General features: G+C 42.7%; 1 protein-coding gene across 3 annotated transcripts in view; it reads right to left on the reverse strand.

Moving 5' to 3' along the window:
* Nucleotides 1-20,970, reverse strand: part of NECTIN1 (nectin cell adhesion molecule 1) — a 489,765-nt gene that overhangs the window by 301,836 nt on the left and 166,959 nt on the right. For all 3 annotated transcript variants that reach the window (XM_073602553.1, XM_073602556.1, XM_073602554.1), the window contains exons 3-5: nt 17,249-17,551; nt 16,271-16,388; nt 10,275-10,426 (exon numbers count right to left, since the gene is read on the reverse strand). In XM_073602553.1, coding sequence (XP_073458654.1) covers nt 10,275-10,426; nt 16,271-16,388; nt 17,249-17,551 — 573 coding nt within the window. The remainder of the gene's footprint in view (nt 1-10,274; nt 10,427-16,270; nt 16,389-17,248; nt 17,552-20,970) is intronic.

Raw genomic sequence — 20,970 nt, forward strand, 5'->3', positions numbered from 1 at the left:
AGTCTGCAGGAGTCTGACACTGCACCCATGATCTACTGATGGCGGGTGCAATGCTTTACAGGCGCCTAAGAAAACAAAAAGTAAATGCACGTTTGTTCACCTGCAAAAAACTTCATAGTTTTTTATTATATTTTTTAGAAGGTGAACTTACCTTTAAGACCCCTTTCACACGGGTGTGTTTTTCAGGCGCTAAAGGGCTAAAAATAGCGCCTGTAAAATGCTTCCCCTGCAGCCCCAGTGTGAGAGCCCAAGTGCTTTCACACTGGGGTGCTGCGCTGGCAGGACGTTAAAAAAAGTTCTGCAAGCAGCATCTCTGGGGTGGTGAAGGAGCGCTGTATACACCGCTGCTAAATGGCCCTTGCCCATTGAAATGAATAGGCACCGCTGCCGAAACGCCTGCAAAGTGCTTCGGCAGCAGCACTACACAAGCGCATTTAACACTTTCTGCGGCCACTAGAGGGGGTTTAAAGCTCCCTGCTAGCAGCCGAATAGCGCCGCTGCGGCGCTTTACCACTAACGATGCCCGTGGCTCAGTGTTAAAGGGCTCTAAGTTGAACTAAACCCTCCTATCCTTTATGGCCAAGGAGGCTGCCATTTTAGCCTCTGTTTGATTTGCAACTGTCACAGTGCTGCACATGTGATCAGTTATGACATCAGCCATTTGATAGTTTGACAGTTTGGTTGAGAGCACAAACAATGTGACAGTTATCGTTCTCCACATGCCGGGAAGCTAATGTTTTTTTTAAAAACATTAAATCAATGGGTCTAGTTCTACTTTAAGCTCCACTTTAGCTGAACATATTATGAGAATATCCTTATTCTGGTGTGCTAGCTTTGTGAATTGAGCCTATGGTCCCTTAGCAACTGACAAATCAGCACATTTCTCCTTGAGCTCAATGTATATTAATAATTGAACAAGACAAGTAACAAATACTTTTTCCAGTATATACAGTATATCTTACAGCTCTGTGTTAGTATATATCAAATTTGCCAAAAAGCTGGAACTAGCATGAACTGCATGAAAATTGAAACTCTGCTTAAAAGAGGATATGACATTGAGTGACCCCCCCCCCCCAAAAAAAAATTCCTTACACCCAACCTTCCAGCACAAGCGCCTAGGTGAATGTAATCTCAATCAGCCTTTCCCTGGGATCATGGGAAAGCTGTGGATCCCAATACTGCGAGAATGTACTCCTACTCCGCTTTAGTCAGCTTTTCCAGGATCCTGTGTAAAGGCTGAGTGACATCACCCTTGCCTAGGAAGGTGTAAGATAAAAATATATTTTTTTCCTTTTTGGCTCTACATGTTTCATATATAGATTTTTTTAAACTAGCAACATTTATTCATGGGCTAGGAAATATGTGAACCTTGCAATTTCATGCAAGGGCCACTTTAAGTGCATCGTATTTCTAAAAAATACTATTTATCCACTTAAGAGGGTAGAGTGTGCAATAGAATCAAGTTCTATCCAAAAGCACAAAGAATTGCCTTTAGCTTGGCCCTTATAGCTTCATTAAGCTATTTTTACAATTTGGTTCATGAATTATGCTTCAGTAACTCAGTGAAGGGACCACACATTTCTAAAGACCTGCCAATTCCCTTAAATTATTTGAATTTAATGGATCTAAAACAATTTTGTTTCCCTTAATGATGACCCAACTATTTTCTAAAAAAGAATTGCAAATTTTTATCAATGCGTCCCTGCTCGGGTGGAGAAATCGGGAAAGGGAAAAATAAGGAACACATTAGGTTATAAGAAACATGGGAAGGAAGCGGAAAGGACTATATAGATTTATTTGTAATCATTGAACAGCAATGTATTATTAGTTGGAAGGCGGTACAAGCCACTGGTTGGAGGGGGGAAATGACAAACCTTTCTACCAAGATGTTATCCATTAGGGGTGGAATGTTTGTTTACATTCTGTTGTCACAGCTCCCATGTAACAATACTATCCTCTACATGGGAAAATATCCTTGAACCAGATAATACAACTGTAGAGAAGTGGGCATGTGGCGTTTACTATTGCTATAAAGTCATGAAAGATAACAAAGTAAACATGTATATCACCAAAAGAACAAATATTGCAGTAAAAATACATTTGATTGGCTTTTTATATAAACAAGCAAGATCCATTTATATTGCAAAATTCATAAAAACTCATGTGAACAGTTTAAATCCACTAAATACATGCCAGATGTTTCAATACAAAAAGGTATTCAAGGTTGTACATTTTGTCTTCTTCGGAAAGCAGCCACAGCCTGAATACAAAAGCCACTTCCCTGGCAGCATGCTTGACCCTTGCTCTTTATGTGGAAATGATTATGTACTTTGCATTTAAAATGTTCCTATAACTGCTCTACAATTTTTGAAAAACGACAACTTTCTTAGGAAAAAACTCTCTCCCGGTTTTACTTCTACAGAAGCAGTGTTTAGACCTGCATTTAAATATCTCTTGCCTCTGAAGTCCAATCCATGGTAGGATCGCACTCCAGAAGCTACTGACTGTCTATTTTAACCCCACTTTTGCCAAAATCACGGCTCACGCTGTTGCAGGGTGTTTGCAGCGCTTACCCACTGATTTGGATATGTAACATTCTGCAGGCTTGCTGCCCACCGAGTGATACATGTTGGGTCAACTTAGACCCCATACACAATATTAGATTATTGCAGATTTTTGTCTTCAGATTTACCAAAACATGTAATGCAATGGCCTGCCTGATTGCATACAAAATGAAACTCTGAAGGTTTGACCTCATATTACATGGTTTTGGTTAGTGTGTATGGGGCCTTAGCTGTGGTCACGGCATGGAAACATACCATACCCATTCGCTGCCTATTGCAACTTAAAGGGGGGGTGGGGGGCGGTTGGCAGGCAGCCAAAAAGCGCCTCAACCACACATTTTTTCCGCCCTCCAACTGCAAGTCCAAATGAGGCCTTAAGGTATCTCTGAAGTTCTGCAGAAGAGCTTCTTATGTATATGCATATTATTTGCTCATCTCAGTCTATGGAAAGTAGCAAAAAATTTTAACTGATCATGTTTAGCAAATCTGTTGGGAATTCTCCATGTAAATTCGTACAGATCGTTCCCTTTTCTATGGAGGAAGGGGCATCTCTCTGTGAACTTGCCACTAACACCAATATCTAAGATACAGAGGAGACTGCAATGAGTCAGTAACCACTAGTTTGAACACTAGTCTTATCAGCGGTTATTTAGAGGAAAGCAGTATTTGCTCTGTGAACACTCTATTTACACCACACTTTGGCTGCATTTTATATAGAAAGCATTTTTGGGGGGATTTTTTATCTATATAAAGCAGTCTGAGCAAACAGTACATCCCCTGTACCAATTTCTGCATAACACTACAGAGAACACTCATAAATTGGAGAAGAACCCTGTCACACGACCTGTCAAATTCAGAGGTAGACTAATGAGCATTTGCAGTTGTTGGAGGTGAAATTTTCTAAAGTCGAGACGTATTTTTGAGACTAATAGGTAACAGTTCTCACATATACGGCTGCAAGCAGAGGGGACATTTACTACGGTGACATCTTTTCCTATGATCACCATGGTTAATAATTGATTGGGACTGACATTGTATGATTAGGAACCACACATGTCGCTTCCAAACACTTTACACATCACCTGAGACTACATGATGAACTCTCTGAGAGTGTTTAGCCAGAGTACAAAGCTTAAGTTAAAAATGGAAACAACTGTTGCAAAATTAAAGATCTGTTGGAGGTGCTCCAAAATATATAATCCCTATAAACAGTAGAGTCTCTTCATAAAAAAAAGGTTCTCGTTATTCCAAAACTGCGCTGAGGTTGTTATTTGGTCAGATTAGGCACAAAACTTCTTCAATAAATGTTTTTGGAAAAAAAAGTACCTGTTTATATAGTTTGGCAGCATAGTCCACCTTGAACAGGGCTGAAAATGTTTCTGAAACAATTTTTATGTTGTTTGTAAGAGGGGATCTAACTTGCTAGAGACATTCAAAGCCCAACTTCAGGAAAATGTGAAAGTGTCACTTGCAGTTGGGCTACACCTGCACTCCAAGGGTTAAGAGCCCATTAAAAAGCTGGCCATACAGTGAAATCTCTGCTGAATTGGCTGAGTTTCGATCCATGTATAGGTCAGGGTGATTGTAACTAAGTCAATCCATCGATCAACTTGGGTACAACCATCCTGTGGGATTCTTCTACATGCGATTACTGCCAATGGTTATAGCCACCAGCAGTAATCATTGTATTATGCCTGCCAGGAAGGCTCCCCGAGCCCTCTGCCCCGACAGCAGATTACAATAGCGCATGCAGGAGGCAGAATTCTTTTATGGCTTCCTTTAGTCTAGGGGAGAGAAGAAACAGTTGTATTTACCTGATCCTCCACTCCTCAAGCAGATGGCGCTTTGGCAGTGGACTGTCCCTTGGTGTTATGCAGGGCTATGGATCCTGCTTTGGTCTTGATGACACATGGACCCTAGACCGCTGGAGCAAGGCTTAGAAGAAGCTGCGGGGAACAGTCTAGTTGCTGGGAGGAGCGGAGGACCAGGTAAGAAAATCTTTTGTCCCCTGGACCAAAAGGAGCTATTAACTATTTCAGTGCAGGAACTGCAAGGGATAATTTTTTTAGTTGCCTGGAATTGGGCTTTAAATTACAAATGTTGAAAAGTTACCTTTTTAAGTAACTCTCTCTCCAGCCATGTGATGTAGTGTATGACATGTTACGCATCCCTGGCAGTTCTTTGGAAGCAGCCTAAATAGTCAGAAATGCTTATAGGGCAGTGAAATCGAGATAGACTGGCTCAAACTTTCCTTACAAGGGCTGTTCAGCTAGTAACAGGATTCTTCACTCTGCAATTCCTATAACAAAGAGCTTTATATATGACAAGTGCAGGCTTGAGCCGATTTCCTCGCTCCTAGACAGGCTGGGAACAATTTAATTCTACCTGCAATATTTTCATTTCCTTGCAAAGACTTTTGTTCTCACCCTTAGAGAATGAAGGGAACCTATTCATTTGTCATATGCAGCTGTGAGGGTGGGGTGTAGCTATGACATGTAGGCTACAGATTAGCTGCTATGGTGCACACTCACATCTTATGTACACAGATATAAATATGGGACAGAATAGGGTAGATGTTACTTACTTTACCCAACTATCAAAGAACACACCGTTAACCAAAAGCAGCTTTAAAGCTACAAATCTAGTGTTGTGTCCATTTTAATTTGGTTGATACCATTTTAGACATCTAACATCTCATTTGCATGATAGAGGACTAAAAACAATGACGACTCTGGAAAAATGGACTGAGGCTTGTAAACCATTATTTGCTCCAACATAATATAGAATGCACTATCTTATCTGTGCCTGGGCAGATGCTCATGCAGAGCTCTTCTGGTTACACATACAGTATGCATGATCCATATATTATTTCAAGGATATCCCCAGGGAGAAGCATGTCCTTTGCAGCATTAAAGCAAATATGTCCTTTGACAATGCAGAGCAAAGCAACATTCTTGATTTAATGACCCAATGAAAAATACACTTCCCTTTCCTTTGAATCCTCGCTGCTTTGTTGAGCTGCTGGGTGCAAATAAAATAGCCACTACTTCCAGGTATGGAGAAGCATACAACACTCCATGTGATAACACTGGTGCTTGGCCATGCGTAGACCTCAGGTCTGTGTAAGCTCCAACTAAAGTAAGCTTATAAAAGGGGGCTTTCTTTGCTCCTTGTGGCCAAATGTAGCAGCAGTGCAGTGGAGATTAGAAGGTAAAGGTAAATACGTGCATCTGGGGGCAGGGCCGGTAGCAGTACAGTTTACTGCAGGGAGGGTGGGCGCGGAAGGGGCAGATGCCCTGGGCGATACAGTTTACTGCAGGGAGGGGGGGCGCAGGTGAAGTGGGCTTCTAAAATCTGGCTGTGGAGATACTCAGACTCCCCCCTGACAGGGGTTTCGTAGTTCCGGCCAGCCCAGCATGACGTCACTCACTTAGAGGCCGGCTGGAGGTGGGATGGAAGGACTCAGAGGAGCATCATAGAATGCTGCGTCTGGAACTGTGACCAACAGGAGCCAAGGAGGAGGAACAAAGCACTGCATGACTGCAGTGTGTATCGCACAAGTAAGCAGATAAATGCAGCTTAATTAATTAGCTCTGTAGATTGGGGGTGGCTGAAGGGGAGGTTAATTACCAATGGTATTTAATTTCTGTAATATACAGCATAAGGGGGTTAATGTATTGCCATTGGTCACTGATGCATTAGTGACCAGTGTCAGTTAATTAACCCCTTTGTTCTGCATTATTGGCACCACTGTCAGTGTCAATTAACCCACTGGTGCCACTAGTGCATCAGTGATATTATGGCAATACAATAACTCCCTCATGCTGTATATTACAAATTGAGTCAAACACCAGTGATATAAACAAAGTCCCAATGTGATCAAAAAGGTTCTTTGGTAACACCTGCACCATCCGCCACCTTCAATTGAGTGATCCTGTGACAGTCACCTCCACCATAGATAAAGTGCTTGGTTACCAGATTGCATGGACCTCCTATCACATGTAATCACGTTAGGATCAAAACATGCCAGCTGGCTAACAGCAGCTACACATCCTTACAGGATTCGAGAACCGCTGTGACGTCAGGTGATGGAGTGACGTGCTGACGTCACCGCGCTTCTCGAATCCCTAAAGGAAGGGTAGCTGTGATTAGCCAGCCGGCTTGTTTTGATCCTAATGCGATTACATATTTTTGCTGTAAGTGCAATATTTTATACCTTAAATAAAGTTTTTAAAGGTTTTTACAGTATGGCGAGCAAGCCTTTTGTATTTTGGGAACCATCTGTGATATTGTTTCCTGGATGGTAGGTCCACTTGCCATAAGGGGTTCCTGGGATGGTTAAAGGCCCTGGATGGGTTAAGAGCCACAAGGGTCACTGACATTCTCTAATAGGAGGTCCGTTCAATCTGGTAAGCAAGCACTTTATCTATGGTGGGGGGGACTGTCACAGGATCACACAATTGTGGCAGATGGTTTGGATGTTACCAAAGAACCTTTTTTTTTATCACATTGGGACTTTGTTTTTATCACTGGTGCTTGACTCAATATAAATTAGCACAACTCTGTTTATGAATTTATGATTTGGGACTGTGCTATATCTCACAGTAGAGTTTACGGCTGCTTTAGATGTTCCTGTTTATTTTATAACAATTAGCACCGTTTTTTGCTTTATTTTAAGCATATTACAAATACCATTGGTAATTAACCACTTGCTGACCCATCACAGTACATTTACTACTAGGGGGTGGCAGCTACAGGCGTATGACGCTGCCTGTTTCAGGGTTTTGGGCGCATGCTCCTACCCACCTATTCCCCTGTGATTTGACACAGCAGGAGACTGTCAGCAGATCTCAACCATTGATTCATGGCTGGGACATGCTGATCAGCTGTGTCAAATCACAGCCCAGAGCTCTGTGTTGACAATCAATACAGGGCTCTTTACAGAGGGAATGATCACTTTTTTCTTTTCCCTGCAAAGCACTGACTCTTTGTTTACACAGGGGGTGGGGGATTTGGGGGCAGTTTGCCATTATCGCCCTGGGCGCCAAATGACCTTGTTCCGGCACTGTCTGGGGGAACTGGGCATTACAGTTGGCATGTAGCTTTGCGCTATATAATTTTGTTGCTGGATTTGGAATATCCATACATCGTTCACAAAAAGAACCCAGAAAAATTTACAGTTCTCCTTACATCACTTTCCATCATCATTGATATGACAGGTAATTTACAATTTCTCCAAAGCATTCCAATATTTAATGTCAATAAATATAATGTCTCATAACCTTATGCCTATTACATGTTAGTGAAAACATTTTAAAAACCCTTTTATGAACATTTAACATGCAGATGCACCCAAGACATTATCCTGGATTAATTACTTTATTACTTTTGCAAATCACTTGAAATGGCTTGCAACGGACAGTCATTTAACTGACTCTAAATCCAAGTAGTCTTTGACAGGTACAAACTGATGAAATTATGTACAATTAGATTGGCAGGAAACAATTCAGTTATTAAATACTGCCCCATCCATAAAACATTAAGAAACAAAATCAATGCCAGAAAGATACTTACCTGAAAGCCTCCCTAATTTAAAAGAATAATGTAACTAATGTTACACTAAAAAAGCATTTGCATGAGTGACAATAAGGCTTATAATGCTTATAGTGAACAAGAAAGATAACTAAGCAGAAAGGTAACATTTACAAAAAAATATTTAAATGGTAAAGGCTAAGTCCACATTTTGCAAAAAAAAAAATTAACATATATTTGCAGAAAAAATATGTGCATTTTCTATTTTTTTTGCAAACGAACCTGAAAAGCATTGCAACCATGATCAACTGAGGGTATGTGCAATGCCAGGCTCCTGCAGATTCTTCCTCCAGCTTTCTGTCCATACTGAGGAAGTCAGAGAGATGGGGGAAGTGTCAACAGACTAAAAGTCCATCTGTCACAGGTCTTGTAGTTAATTCATTCATAGATCTAATTTTGCTCAACATGTTAAACGTAAAATATGATTGGGGGGGTGAAGTGGGATTTTTGTGTGAAATCCCTCTTCAAACAGACATGTGGGAGGCACCATATCTCTTTCTCATCACTGCTAACTGTGGGTTCATGTTAAAGGGTCCTAAATTACACATCCCCTGCTGGCTCCTCCTCCTAGCACCACTGGAGAAGGATGGTCTTTGATCTAGTTGAAGCTAAGGGTTAATATCACTAAGACTTGGACAAATATTTTAAAGTTTCGGAGGCAAAGTAACTATAGGAATTAAATGTTGCTACAAAGATGGGCTTCTATTACTAATTACCATCAGCTAACTTTAATTGCCTTCTTTAGGAAAATTTTTTACCACCTTTCAACTGTAGCCAGTCAAACATGACTCACTAAATTCTCCAGATTTCTTCATTACAAAGAATACAGCAAGCCTCTAAATTTGACTTTGTAATAAGCATACCAGAAAGGGAGAGGCAGACCTGAGAACGTAGACAAAGAGCTCAACACTGGAATCCCTTACACATAGAAGAATCCAATCAGGTAATTCAATCTGTCAGCATCCACCAAAACAGAGATAACAATTTTGAGTGGACTAATCCTTTAAATTCACTTTCTCTGTGTCATTATTCAAACCAAAAACTATTCTCAAATATATAATACAATGGCATCTATGAAAAAAAAAATTATTTTTTTTTAACTGTATTTTTAGTGCACTTTCAGTATTTACCAAAAGGAACATGGGTACAAAATAGTTGAAGTAGCAAGAAGACTGGCTCATGTACATACAAAAACTCTATATACACAGATCGAGATTCTACAATTAGTATAAAAATTTTACAAGATATACAAAAAAGTACCAATGGGCAAGAACCATAGACAGGGTGAGGTTATGAGGAGCATGGAAAACACAGCAGAGTAAATATCAGCACAGAGCATTATAATAGAAGGTTTGTGAGAAAGGATGGCGTTGTCAGGGAACCTATGAGAAAGGAGTAAGACCATATTGGGATTGGTCCCAAACATCCCATAACTTGTTATTTTGTGGTAGGGTATCCCCCATGGTAGATATTTCATTCTCCTGATGTCAGCTATAATATGGCGTGTCAGTAGAAAGCCAACACAGTGAAATGGCTCTTTTCACCACTAATAAAATGTAGGTCGATCAGTCCTTTAAGACATTTATTAATGCCAAGGATAGGAAGACCTAGCAAGTAATGGACAGGGTCTAATGGGAAGGACATGTCAAATATTCATTGGAGCATTGACATTACTATAACCCAAAAGGGTTGGATGCGCAAGCATTGCCAAAAAAAAATTATAATTTGAGCCTATTTCCTGATGGCATCTCCAGCATTGCCTGTAAAGTATTTGGTTCTAGTTGTGGAGAACCTCAGGTGCTTTATACCAGATAATTATTATTTTGAAAGTAGTCTCTCTCTCTGTGCCAAGTAACATGAGGTCTTAGAGGCGGATTCCCATATTTTTTCACAGTGGGATAAAGTGATGGTGTGCTACATAAAATAAGACAATCCTCAAAGAGGATTGCTTTATGAAGACCTTGGTAAATGTAACAAATTAGGTGTAATTGGAAGACCTGCAACATTGGCAACAAAGTTCAAAATAGAAACATTATGAAATAGTTACTTACTGACAATAAGAGAAACATATATAATCCAATGTTATCAAAAAGAAGACCTCTTTTATTTCTCTCTTACCTGTAACGTTAACATCTACTTGTCCAGTCTGGCTTCCAATAGCATTTCTGGCCTCACAAATGTATGTTCCAGAGAAGGAGTAGGTAACCGGTCCACGGAAAAACAGAGTGTTATTGTTCTCTTCTGCACTGTCTGGAAGCGACCCATTAGCCCTGTATTGAGTTTGATACATCAAAGAATCTATCATTTTAACTTCTAGATAAACTGCAAGATCAGATTACACCCAATACCCGTCATCATTCAGAAAAAGAAACATTTCCCAGATTTCCAAGTTTGATACCCACCATAGCATTTGTGAATCTAAGCCAAGATTTCTTTCTCTGTATAATGGATTTATGTATAATAAATGGGCCATAAAGCAGTGAATGTGATATGATCCTAATGACCCACATAGAAAGTAAACTTGGCAATAGACCTTTCACACTGAAGCGCTGCTAAAACAGCGCTAAAGCGACTGTTGTTCTTGCGGTGCTTTAGCGGCATTTTTGTGGCTAGCGCCCAAAAAGCACTGCAAAAGCTCCACTAAAACGCCGCTAAAGCACCGCAAAAACAACCGTTGCTTTAGCGCTGGTTTAGCAGCGCTTCAGTGAAAGGTTTTGTTTTTGTGGTGCTTTAGCTGCGTTTTAGCGGAGCTTTTGCAGTGCATTTTGGGCACTAGCCAGGCAGTTTTTTTAAGGTTACGTGATGACGTGACCTGAACAAAAATTAAAAAAACATCCGTTTTTAAGCTGCTTCGGAAGCGCTGCCCATGCATTTCAATGGGCCAGGCCGTTTTTGGAGCGCTTTTTACAGCTCTCCAAACCCGCCCCAAAGATGCTGCTTGCAGGACTTTTTCTAACGTGCCGCAAGCGCACCACCCGAGTGTGAAAGCACTCATGCAAATGAATTGGAGGCAGTTTTCAGATGCTTCTCAGAGGCTATTTCTAGCGCTAAAATGCCTGAAAACGCCCTCAGTGTGAAAGAAGCCTTAAAGAGGAACCCTCTCTTCACAAGTCTGCAATTAGACAAATCTTCTATTACAACCTTTGGAAAAATGTCTGTGTATATGTAGTGCTGTGTAGCCTGTCAATATAGAGGAAATTTAAAACTGGAAAAGGTGGAAACACATTGGGGGAATTCAATAAAGCTGCTGTGACACTTTTCTGGTGTCAGTCCTTCTTGTTAAGGCTTAAAGTACACGGGACATTTTACAACCTCCCCTGAATGATTTACCTTGACAGATAGTAAACAGCGTTTAAAAACGTCGGTATGTAAACTAAAAACGCAGCATGTAAACTGAAGCGCTGCTAAAACAGCGCTAAAGCGACGGTTGATTTCGCAGTACTTTAACTTTAACGGCGTTTTAGCAGAGCTTTTGCAGTGCTTTTTGGGCGCTAGCGGGGCAGTTTTTTTTATGGTTACGTGATGACGTGACCTTGAAAAAAATCCAAAAAACATCCGCTTTTAAGCTGCTTCGGAAGTGCTGCCCATACATTTCAATGGGCCGGGGCATTTTTGGAGCGCTTTTTACAGCTCTCCAAACCCGCCCCAAAGATGCTGCTTGCAGGACTTTTTCTAACGTCCGGCAAGCGTTTGTGCTGCCGTGTTTACATGCCGCATTTAGCCACGTTTGCGTTTAAGCATTTTTTTTCAAGTAGTCAAAAATGTAAAATGCGGCTAAACGCGGGTTACCAGGCTTACAAGCTGGCGTTTCGAATGCCTCTGAACTTCCGTCCTGAATGCATTTTTTCACTTTCTAAAAAATGCTTCTAAACTCAACTGCCTAGAAATGACTATAAACAACCTTGTGTACATGTACTGATAGGATAACATAGAGGAGAGTTCAGAGGCAGTTGAAAAAAATGCCCTAACCAGCAGCAGTGTACATGAAGCCGTACATGACACATGCTGCGCCACTTTTAGATCACATGAAAGACACTTTTGCAAAATCTGTCTGTGCCAGTTTATATAAATTCCAGGAAAGATGTATATTCTAATTCTTAGGGCCCACTTACACTATGGGGTTGATTTACTAAACCTAGAGAGTGTAAAATCTGGTGCAGCTGTGCATGGTAGCCAATCAGCTTCTAACTTCAGCTTGTTTCATTAAGCTGTGACATAAAAACCTGGAAGCTGATTTGTGTCTTTGCAGAGCTGCACCAGATTTTGCACTCTCCAGTTTTATTAAATCAACCCCTATATTTTGCATTAACATTCATGTAATAAGGTGATGCTGTATTGTGTGTTAAGTTGCACTGATTTTTTAATAGTCTGACAGCACATTTTAACACACACACACACAAAAAAAAAAAAAAAAAAAAAAAGGCCAGACCCTATTTTCTAATGTAGCACACCACAAGGCACTGCATGTATCTTATTGTGTGCTGCAGTGTATGTGTCTGTTACTATACTAGCTTGCAGTTATGCTTTTAAAAAGAATTGCACTGCAATGCACCATGGTCCATTTTCTTACGGTTTCATGAAGTAGGATGCACGCGGAAAGAATTTAACCCCTAAAATTAAGATTGGAACCAAAACTACCTGAACTCTGCACCAAAAACAAGCAGCACTAGGTAGTTGGTGCCAAAAGTCAAATGCCGCATACACACGGTCGGACTTTCTAGAAAGCTAGGTCCGACGTACTTGCCGCCAGACTTCCGGCGGACTACCGCCGGACTTTCTGAACGGCCGGACTTGCCTACACACGGCCGGACTTTCCGGAATCCGGTCTTCCCGACGGACTTCCGCCGGACTTTCAGAATGAACGGACTTTCCCACACACGGACAAGTCCGTTCATTTTGAACGTGACTTGGGTACGACGGGACTAGAAAAGGAATTCAATCTCGCCGCTTTTTTTGGCGAGATTGAAACCTTGCGAGCCCCGTCGCAGGCCCTTAGGTCTGGTATGGAACTTTAAGGGGAAGCCCCTACGCCGAAAAACCGGCGTGGGGGTCCCCCCAAAATCCATACCAGACCCCGATCCGAGCACGCAGCCCGGCCGGTCAGGAAAGGGGGTGGGGACGAACGAGCACCCCCCCCTCCTGAACCGTACCAGGCCGCATGCCCTCAACATGGGGGGGTGCTTTGGGGGAGGGGGCGCCTTGCGGTGCCCCCCCACCACAAAGCACCTTGTCCCCATGTTGATGAGGACAAGGGCCTCTTCCCGACAACCCTGGCCGTTGGTTGTCGGGGTCTGCGGGCGGGGGGCTTATCGGAATCCGGGAGCCCCCTATAATAAGAGGGCCCCCAGATCCCGGCCCCCCCACCCTATGTGCATGAGTATGGGGTACATGGTACCCCTACCCATTCACCTAGGTAAAAAGTGTCAATAATAAAACACAACACAGGTTTTTAAAATAATTTATTAAACAGCTCCGGGGGGGGGGTCTTCTTCCATCTTCGGGGGTCCCTCTGGTTCATCTTCTCCCGGCGTCCGGTTGGTTCTTCTCCGCTCTCCGGCCTCTTCTCCCGGTGTCCCAGGTCTTCGGCCGGCCCCTCCCCTGTCTTCAGGTAGCTCTATTGCCAGCGGAGGTCCGGACTTCTGGGCTTCTTGGCTTCTGTGTTCTCTTCTCTTCTCTTCCCCCAGATGTTGACACGACGCTCTCTCCGGCTGGACTGGTCTCTGAGGGCTGCGTTGTGACTTATATAGGCGGAGACCCCGCCCCCATATGATGTCACAGTCCCTGGGCATGCTGGGACTGTGATGTTTTAGGGGGCGTGGCCGAAGACCTGGGACACCGGGAGAAGAGGCCGGAGAGCGGAGAAGAACCAACCGGACGCCGGGAGAAGATGAACCAGAGGGACCCCTGAAGATGGAAGAAGACCCCCCCCGGAGCTGTTTAATAAATTATTTTAAAAACCTGTGTTGTGTTTTATTATTGACACTTTTTACCTAGGTGAATGGGTAGGGGTACCATGTACCCCATACTCATTCACATAGGGTGGGGGGGCCGGGATCTGGGGGCCCTCTTATTATAGGGGGCTCCCGGATTCCGATAAGCCCCCCGCCCGCAGACCCCGACAACCAACGGCCAGGGTTGTCGGGAAGAGGCCCTTGTCCTCATCAACATGGGGACAAGGTGCTTTGTGGTGGGGGGGCACCGCAAGGCGCCCCCTCCCCCAAAGCACCCCCCCATGTTGAGGGCATGCGGCCTGGTACGGTTCAGGAGGGGGGGGGGCGCTCGTTCGTCCCCACCCCCTTTCCTGACCGGCCGGGCTGCGTGCTCGGATCGGGGTCTGGTATGGATTTTGGGGGGACCCCCACGCCGGTTTTTCGGCGTAGGGGGTTCTCCTTAAAGTTCCATACCAGACCTAAGGGCCTGGGATGCCCCCCGCGCTCGCCGCAATGGGAAAATTAGTTTTTCCTATTGCAGCGAGCGCGAGATGCAGTAACCTGCTCCTCCGTCGTATCTGGTCCTTCGGACTAGCATACAGACGAACGGGCTTTCCGTCAGGAACTGAGTCCGGCGGAGGTACAACGTAAAGATTTGAAGCAGGCTTCAAATCTAAAGTACGTCGGATTTCCGCCCGAAACGGTCCGTCGGAAGTCCGATGGAGACCACACACGGTCGGATTGTCCGCCGGACTTTTGCAGGTGAAAAGTCCGACCGTGTGTACGCGGCAAAAGGAAAAGCCTAGATAGAGACAGTTGCATAATATTAATTTCAATGTATTGATTACCGATCTTTAAAAACTTTTTTATTATTTCCAACTTGGTATCATAACCTATATAACTATCTTCTAAGCTCTTTTTTAATTATTTTTTTAGGAAACCTCAATTATCAACATGCTGTAGGCTGTTTTTTGCTCTAGGCATCTATATTAAGACATTTTTAATTAGTGTCATATAAAAAGTGATAACACAGCTAACATTTGCTTTTTGACACTGGCTGAAAACGCACATGCAGGAAAATCCTAGTAACACTCTAATGACGGTTTACAGAAAAATGTTCAACTAATACCGGTTAGAAACAGATTGACTGTTTTGATCTTTAGAGTTTTACAGCATTTCGAATATTCGCTTTAATTTTCCAAGCATGGTGTATACAACTTACAGGTGCAATTGACTATAGCTCATATCTTAACTGCAAAGAGTGGCAGCCTGAGGGGTATTTTGTGGTCTGTGGTAGAGGCCAATTTTTGGATAAATATTCTACAGCACATTTTTTGTGTTTATGTCAAAAAGTGCCCTAAAGCATAGCATCTAGTCTACCTGAATTTTCTACTGTAACAACAAAGAAACATGTTCATTTTATAGAAAACCAACTAGCAATCTTTCCTTACTTTCCCTTTACTCCACCACCACTTCATTAAACCATCAGGGGCACAAAGAAAGTGTTGGTGCTTGGCGAATGGCTGCACAGGCACTACCACTGTCACAAGATACAGGAAGAGGGTCATCAGCCCTGTGAAGGTTCACAGTCATTATTTGAAGCTTACACAGGGCATCTTCTCCAATGCAGAAGAGGGAAAGTGATGGGAAGTAAGTACAAATAACTGTGGGGGTGGAATAAGGCCTGCCATATACGGTGAACATTTCCATGGGTTGCAGGAAAGAAATCCGCTTGATTCCCCCATCAAAATTCACTTGATTCCCCCATCAACACAGATAGTGTTGATGCAGGAATCCCTCCTGTCTTCTCCCAGCAGGGAAGGTCGGGGGATGCTGTCTTCGGCTGGAGAAGACAGTGTTTATTGCTAGCGGCTATAGCAGCTGCTAGCGATAATCGTAAGAGAACCTGGCAGGCTGGTTGTGCCCAAGTTGATCGATCAACTTGGTACATTCAGCCTGCCCATTAACGGCTCATAGCTGCTTCCTGCTGAATCGGCCGAGATTCGAACCGTGTATAGCCGGCCTTAGAGAGACCCTGTTTCTTTTCCCCTTTGACGATATAAAATCTACATGATCAGTTAAAGCTGAGGTATATTAGGAGGTATTAAAAAAAAAAAGCTGAAATAAAAAATTGCAGTACATATAAACATACCTTACATAAAATGCAGCTATAGTGGTACTTACATTCTCCATCGATAGAAGGACGGAGGAGGATTAGAGTCTGCTTTGCACACCAGTTTCACATCAGCACGCTTAACATACCAGTTTCCATCAAATCCTTCAATTGAGACTTGAGGCGCATCTACAGGAAAGTCATCAAAGAAAGCATCATGTGACAAGGACAAATTTATAAATTGTAGAATGAAACACAGAGAAAAATAAATATACTTAAAAGCATAAGGTTCATAATGTGCATCCACAAAAAAAAAGAAAAGAAATAAATATTCTCTCTACAGATTATATATTTAGTGGCCTCATATACTAGGCTAGAAGGTATGCTTTGCAGGGAATGCTGCTCTGCTAGCAATATGATGCTTTCTTCTACGTGAATATGATGCATGGCACACACAAATATTAGTTTCGTAATTGCCTCCAAGCAGAGTGGTCCAAGTCCTCTCAGGCTTGACCCATAGCCTATGGGGGTGATCAGTTGAGATAAAATAAAGTGAAAATTAGCTCACTGATTTCACAGTTCAAGGCTTTTTATAAAATGTTTGCAAGGGAAATAAAACCTTTGAATACTTCTGAGATATAATCTTTCCTTCTTTCATTTTTAGCAAAAAAATTAAACAGATCTTGTAAATCTTGTGCCTGAAGAATAGTCCTTAATGTCTTGGTGCCCACCTCTGTCCTAGGCACATGACTTGAGCTAAATAAATGCTTTTTTCGATGAATCAATGGGACATGTGTTATTTTTAATCAATAATAGTGCTGCTGCAGAATTGTGAAATTCCATTACTATATTGATTACAAATTGCTACATTACTGATAGTTTTACCTTAACATAGGCCAAATCGGAAACATCTACTTAAAAAAAAAAATCTGCTTGGCCTTCTTCTGCGTGCATTCATTAAAATATAAACATTCTCTCCTGCATTTTCTAGTGATCAAGAACCTTCCCCAGAAATGGCGCACCACTCTGGTCCCAGCCTCTACACTTACATTGTACATTGATGGTGGTGTTCTTTGTATCTCTTTCTGTTTGGTAGTTTATAACACAAGTCAGTGGCTGCTGGTGGGCCTCTCGGGTGGGCACAAGTTTGAATCGACTGATCACAGTCACGGTTCCATTATCATTCTTTATTTCTTGATATTCTGCCTCCCCTTTCAGCTTGGTTTCCCAGGTAATTGCGCTTGGTGGCTTCCCGTTGGCTGACATACAGGTTGCAACCACAATCTTATTGTTACTCAAAGGATTTGCTACCAGTTTTTTGGATGCCATGTCCATTTGATTGACTGGTCTGGCTGTTAAAAGATAAAAAAAAAAACAATGTATACATTAATATTACACAGCATATTGCTTCATTATACGACTCTGATGTTACACAGGTACCCCTTTATTTCATATTTAAAACAAAACTATAAGAATCAATTATAATTCAAAACCCACCTCCAACTAAAATTTTCAATTTTGGTCAGAATCGAGAAGAGTAAAACCTCTAACATTTTTAATTGAAATACCCCTTTTGGCATGTCCCCTCACTTCCTGTTGGCACGAAGGAGATAGGTAAACTCTCCAATAGGGATACAGACCGCTAAAATAAACTGGTTTCAGCTAAGTGAGGGGGGGAGGGGGGGTAGGGGTTTGAGGTCTTCATACATGGCTTGCATTTGGCAGAAATGCGCCCCTGGCAGCACCACCTGACTCGATTGATCTGATATCTTCTGATATCACAATAACAGGAAGTGGGGTTCAATCTTCCTATTTGGGTCATGGACAGTTTCAACCTAAAATATATCTAAAGCTTTTTTCCATTCTGGCTACAGTAGGGAATGGCTAAACACTGTTCATGTTTTTCTTGTGCCATTTCTGTCCCACGGGGGGGGGGGGGGGGGGGGGAGATTTCCCTTCACCTCTGTATTGTACAACACAACAAAAGTTAGAAGAAATCTGTCCAAAGTGAGAAAAATCTTGTCTTAGACACTAAAACAAGTATGCCCTTTAGAAGATGTCCCTTCTATCTCTGTTCTGGTAATAAAAAATGTTGACATTTTTTTATTACGGTACTTTATGTCTTAGTGAAAATAGTCATCAGGACAAATACTCTTTCCAGGTCCATTCAACACTTAAAATAAAAATGTTGGCTTGGTATGAATGACCAAAAATAACCAGTGTACACTGTGCAAACTATCTTTGAAATAACTAGGAAGTCTGAAACTGCAAATATGAAAAAGTTTACAGATTCCATCCGCATTCCCAAGACTTATTCCTGGTTTACCTTGGCTATATAAAATCCATAAGTCCAACATGACAGTCATGCAAAGGTCAGGCTATACATGGGGTCCTTGAAAGTCAGGCATTGCAAGTGCTTGTTGGAAAATCTCCACATGACCTGGCCAAGCATTCTCTTTTCTCTTTAGGAGGGAATTAAGCCATTTAGTGCACATGCCCCTATTTAATAGATTTGAGGAGTCATGCAATTAACCCCAACGGGTCCTGGATCTACAAACAGCCCTTTGTGCTGAAATTCATAAGGAAATATCTATGAAAAGGAAACAGGTATGCATAGTGCTAGAATGTGCTTAATTGGATCCTCAGGTACAGTATCTATCCATGAACATACAGTACAATAAAATCAGAATGGACAGTGCTCAACCCACTATGGGAAGGGGGCTTCTCCTGGCTCAACTGCACAATTATGTCAAATTATGACAAAAAAAAGAGGGTGGCCATACACAGAACATTTAAAAAAATAATATAGTCTACATACATTTGCACATGCATTTAGTAGATAGGAGATATTATGAAAGCCCATCCCCAACCAAAATGTTTTCGTTTTGAAGAACGTGTTAAAACTGTCAATTTTTATAACCATCTGTGTCCCTTTTAGGGAGATTTTCCCTTCATTGCTGTCAGGGCAGTAAGACGGGAAAGCTCTCCAACATGGCACCAGATGAAGACAAATATGTTTAATAGAGTGAGGGAAAGATTTGAACTTCTGACAATGATTTTGTTGCTGTCTGTGCCCTCCTGCCCTGGTGATGACTGCACCCCCCTTTCTTGCCTGGGTGCCACAGTGGCAGAAAGTGGATAATCTGCTAATACCATCAATAAAGATCTTGTGAATTTTTTTTTTTCCAGCACAGCGGGGCAACAATTTTACACACAACCGCCTGACATGATAATGCAAGTACTTTAAGTTGCAATGTTTATCTTAATAAGCATGGGGTGGTGACAGGGTCTCTAATAAAACACACATTATTCTGAGTCAGTTAAAGCCACTCAGGCAGCTATTTAATATAGTAATACAATCACATAAAGCTGCTAGCAATACTGGCATAAGATGTGTATGTCTCCGTCTCTGTAACCTATCATTAAATATCTCAGGAGAGATGGCTTCACCGCAGAATCTCCTGAGGCCAAGCCGGCTTTCCTTCTTTTATTCCAAAATCTAATACTATTTATGTAAAGACTAGCATGCTAGCGAGACTACTATAAAGCTTGTCTGTAGAAAAACATAGAAGCACATTTCCCTGTTGGCAGTATTCACCAGCAGCACATCCAAATATAAAACATGGCAAAGCGACCAAATGGTTGGCTAGAAAGGAGAGGTTTGGAGAAAATACAGTTTGCAATGGCAATCGGTTCTGGCATAGCATGCTTTACATTAGAGACATGTGTTCTAACTTTGTTAAAGTGAATCCGTAGACTTTTAAATATTTATTGAGATATGTACTCTGTGCTAATGTAATTAGTCAGTGGCGGTTGGTGCTCAAAATTTTTGGGGGCGGCGCAAACAAACTGAAAAATTCTGAAAAAAAAATATTAATTACAGCCTCACTGTGCCCATCAGACGCAGCCACTGTGCCCATCAAATGCTGCCACTGTGCCCATCAAATGCTGCCACTGTGCCCATCAAACGCTGCCACTGTGCCCATCAAACGCTGCCCCTGTGCCCAATAAACGCAGCCACTGTGCCCATCAAACGCAGCCAATGTGCCCATCAAACACCTGCCCCTGTGCCCAATAAACGCAGCCACTGTGCCCATCAAACGCAGCCACTGTGCCCACCAAACGCTGCCCCTGTGCCCAATAAACGCAGCCAATGTGCCCATCAAACGCAGCCACTGTGCCCATCAAATGCAGCCACTGTGCCCATCAAATGCAGCCACTGTGCCCATCAAACGCAGCCACTGTGCCCATCAAACGCTGCCACTGTGCCCATCAAACGCTGCCCCTGTGCCCAATAAACGCAGCCACTGTGCCCATCAAACGCAGCCAATGTGCCCATCAAACACCTGCCCCTGTGCCCAATAAACGCAGCCACTGTGCCCATCAAACGCAGCCACTGTGCCCACCAAACGCTGCCCCTGTGCCCAATAAACGCAGCCAATGTGCCCATCAAACGCAGCCACTGTGCCCATCAAATGCAGCCACTGTGCCCATCAAATGCAGCCACTGTGCCCATCAAACGCAGCCACTGTGCCCATCAAACGCTGCCACTGTGCCCATCAAAAGCTGTCACTGTGCCCATCAAACGCAGCCACTGTGCCCATCAAACGTTGCCACTGTGCCCATCAAACGCTGCCACTGTGCCCATCAAACGCAGCCACTGTGCCCATCAAATGCAGCCACTGTGTCCCAAACGCTGCCACTGTGCCCCATCAAATTCTGCATTGTACCCATCAAATAGTGCCACTGTGACCCCCCCACGCCCGCTCGC

The sequence above is a fragment of the Aquarana catesbeiana genome, linkage group LG10 (assembly GCF_042186555.1).
Source record: "Aquarana catesbeiana isolate 2022-GZ linkage group LG10, ASM4218655v1, whole genome shotgun sequence".
Classification (NCBI taxonomy): domain Eukaryota; kingdom Metazoa; phylum Chordata; class Amphibia; order Anura; family Ranidae; genus Aquarana; species Aquarana catesbeiana.